The sequence below is a fragment of the Pyxicephalus adspersus genome, chromosome 3, assembly GCF_032062135.1.
Source record: "Pyxicephalus adspersus chromosome 3, UCB_Pads_2.0, whole genome shotgun sequence".
In the NCBI taxonomy this organism is placed as follows: Eukaryota; Metazoa; Chordata; class Amphibia; order Anura; family Pyxicephalidae; genus Pyxicephalus; species Pyxicephalus adspersus.
In genome coordinates, this window is record NC_092860.1 from 735,920 (window position 1) to 738,507 (window position 2,588).

Sequence of the window (2,588 nt, forward strand, 5' to 3'; positions counted from 1 at the left end):
TATATCTGGGGGGATTTATTTATATCTGAGGGGGTATCTATATCTGAGGGGGTATTTATATCTGGGGGGGCTGTAGGGATTGGTTGTGATTTCAGACACAAATAAACCAAGACAGCGGAATTGTTTCGCCTTTCTTGTATTTCTCGGGTTGTACACATCCACATATTTCAGGTTCCCAGATGTGAATCTTATGGAATCTGACATAAAACACGATACATGTCCCCAAACATTCACCGATTCCTCACGTGTACACGCTCTATTCACATACAATGCCAGCAAAGAGTACCGGTCACCTTCATGATGATTCCTCATGACATTCACATAGCTCATCCCTGATTCACCATTATATTTCATCTGAATATTTATTACAAATTACAGCACTGACAATCAAAGAGGTCTATTTATAAATGTTTCCACCCAAGATTCACCCAAATAGTAACAAAATTCACTCATTAGATTACGTTAATAAACCATAAATAAAAGTTGATTCACACGTTTTCCAAATAAATCCAATGTGAGGAATCTGTGAATTTTGGGATGAATCTTTATACGCAGACCCCCCATGGAAGGTTTGTTGCTGGTTGGGAAGATTCCCCGGAGAGGCTCCCAATCACCCGCTGCAGATCAGCAGTGAACGCCGAGGTAATTTCTATTGTATTTATTATTTTTTATTTATACTTTTTTTTCCGTTGTTAGCATAAATCAAATCCTAAAATATTTTTAATGAATAAAGTTTCATCAAATAATAGCCAAACTCCCAGCAGAGCATGCTGGGAGTTGTAGTTGTTTGATGAAAGTTGTCCGATTACTGGCTACCATTATGTCGGACCTTTTATCTCTATTTATAACGTTCAGTACTCAGATACACGCAGCATATGCCCAAAGCACCAACATTGGGGCTGATTTATTAAAGACCATCATGGGAGAACCTGGGTGATCCAGCAAACCTGGAATGAATGTCTTAGAAATGGTTTGCTATTAGTTGGCAAATGTTTTCAATCCTGCAGCAGGTTTGCTGGATCACCCAGGTTCTCCCATGCCTTGGAGATCTTTAATAAATGGGGCCCATTGCTGTGTGATAATAGAACACAATGACAGCCGGGTTTGTATCAATGTGTAGGATTTCAGCAGGATTGTCAGTTGGCTCCTCCATACCAGCATTGTCACATTCACTTCTCCTCCTCCACAAAATGTTTCTCTTTCACACCAGTGGCCACCACAGCAAAGAATAATTCCGGCAGGAAGGTTCGGATGTAAATGGCGGCTTTGGGAATGGGATTGGCCATGAAGACTTCCTGTTTGCGCCTGCTGACCGTGCGCAAAACTTCCTCCGCCACTTCCACGGGGTGCACGCCATAGGAGAGCTTCCTGAAAAAGACTGAGACCGGGAAACCTATCAAAGATGAGAGGCGCTGGTTGGACAATCAGCAGGCGTTGTGTTCACACCCCCAAAATCCACCAATAATACCCATCATGTCCCCGGGACCCTGATTTACCCAAATTGGGACTCCTAGCACCCCCTCCCCCATTCCCAGATACACTCAAAGTCAGCAATGCAAAACTTTTTCTACTGATTACATTAATTTTTTCGAAAACCGTGATCACCCCTAACCATCATCCCTCTCAGTGGCAGATGGGACCTTCTTTTTGGGGACCCCCACAGCCCTCACCTGGATTGGACTCATCAGATATTTACTGGCCAGGTCCAGCTAGGTGGATGCCTGGGGGCTTCTAAATCTCCATAATAAACATCTATGGACGTCTTTACAGCTTCACACCAATGTGTTGTAGACGGGAAAGGGCCAATTGAATGGACGGGCTTAAGGGTCTGGTCATCTAAGGGTAATGTCCGAAATATAAGTGGCCCCTGAGCTGACCCCTGAGTACCCTTCTATAATGATATCTCCTCCTTGGCCATATTTCCCAACTTGTGTGTTCCTGCCCACTATGCAGTGTTCCCACTTTTCTTTTTTTTTGCCCAACTTTTGTGTTCCTTCTTTTCCTGTTCATTGCATCAATAATTTGAATTTACCCCCAGCAGGGGTTGCAGGGAGCGCACATTGTGAATGCAGCAGGTGTGTACAGGGATTTAGCAATTGTTCAGGGACCAGAAAACCAGGCGACTGTCCAGTGTGAAGAGGTCATAGAGGTCGGCATAGTCCCTATCTGACCCCTCCAGACTGTGATAGACACAGCAGGTGCTGCCTTAAGTTCCCTGGAAGTGATGGGTAGTAAACAGCTCCACTGCTACTGTCAGAGCTATTAACAATTACCAGAAGTTCAGAATGGCACAAGAGCTTCACAATAAAAGGTTAGACCAAGGTGAATGGTTCCCTCTATTCATACAGATTTCAGCAGCTGGGAGTGGATCTCCAGGCAATTCAAAAAGATCTACACAATAAAACAGGGTGCTCTAGGATCTCCACAACCTCCACAGGTCCTGCAAGATCTCCACCGGGAAGTCTCCACAACCTCCACAGAGCCCCCTGGGACCTCCACAGGGCCCACGGGGATCTCCACAACCTCCACAGGGCCCACGGGGATCTCCACAACCTCCACAGGGCCCACGGGGATCTCCACAGGGCCCA

At 45.3% G+C, this 2,588-nt stretch overlaps 2 protein-coding genes across 3 annotated transcripts in view; both read right to left on the minus strand.

Moving 5' to 3' along the window:
- Positions 1–2,588, minus strand: part of LOC140325438 (UDP-glucuronosyltransferase 2A2-like) — a 197,240-nt gene that overhangs the window by 164,431 nt on the left and 30,221 nt on the right. The gene's annotated exons all lie outside the window — the stretch shown is intronic.
- DHRS7C (dehydrogenase/reductase 7C) overlaps positions 121–2,588 on the minus strand; it is a 7,470-nt gene continuing 5,002 nt past the window's right edge. The window contains exon 7 of one of the 2 annotated variants that reach the window (XM_072403283.1): positions 121–1,393. In XM_072403283.1, coding sequence (XP_072259384.1) covers positions 1,170–1,393 — 224 coding nt within the window. In that variant the 3' untranslated portion in view covers positions 121–1,169. The remainder of the gene's footprint in view (positions 1,394–2,588) is intronic. The other variant, XM_072403284.1, reaches the window with a different exon arrangement.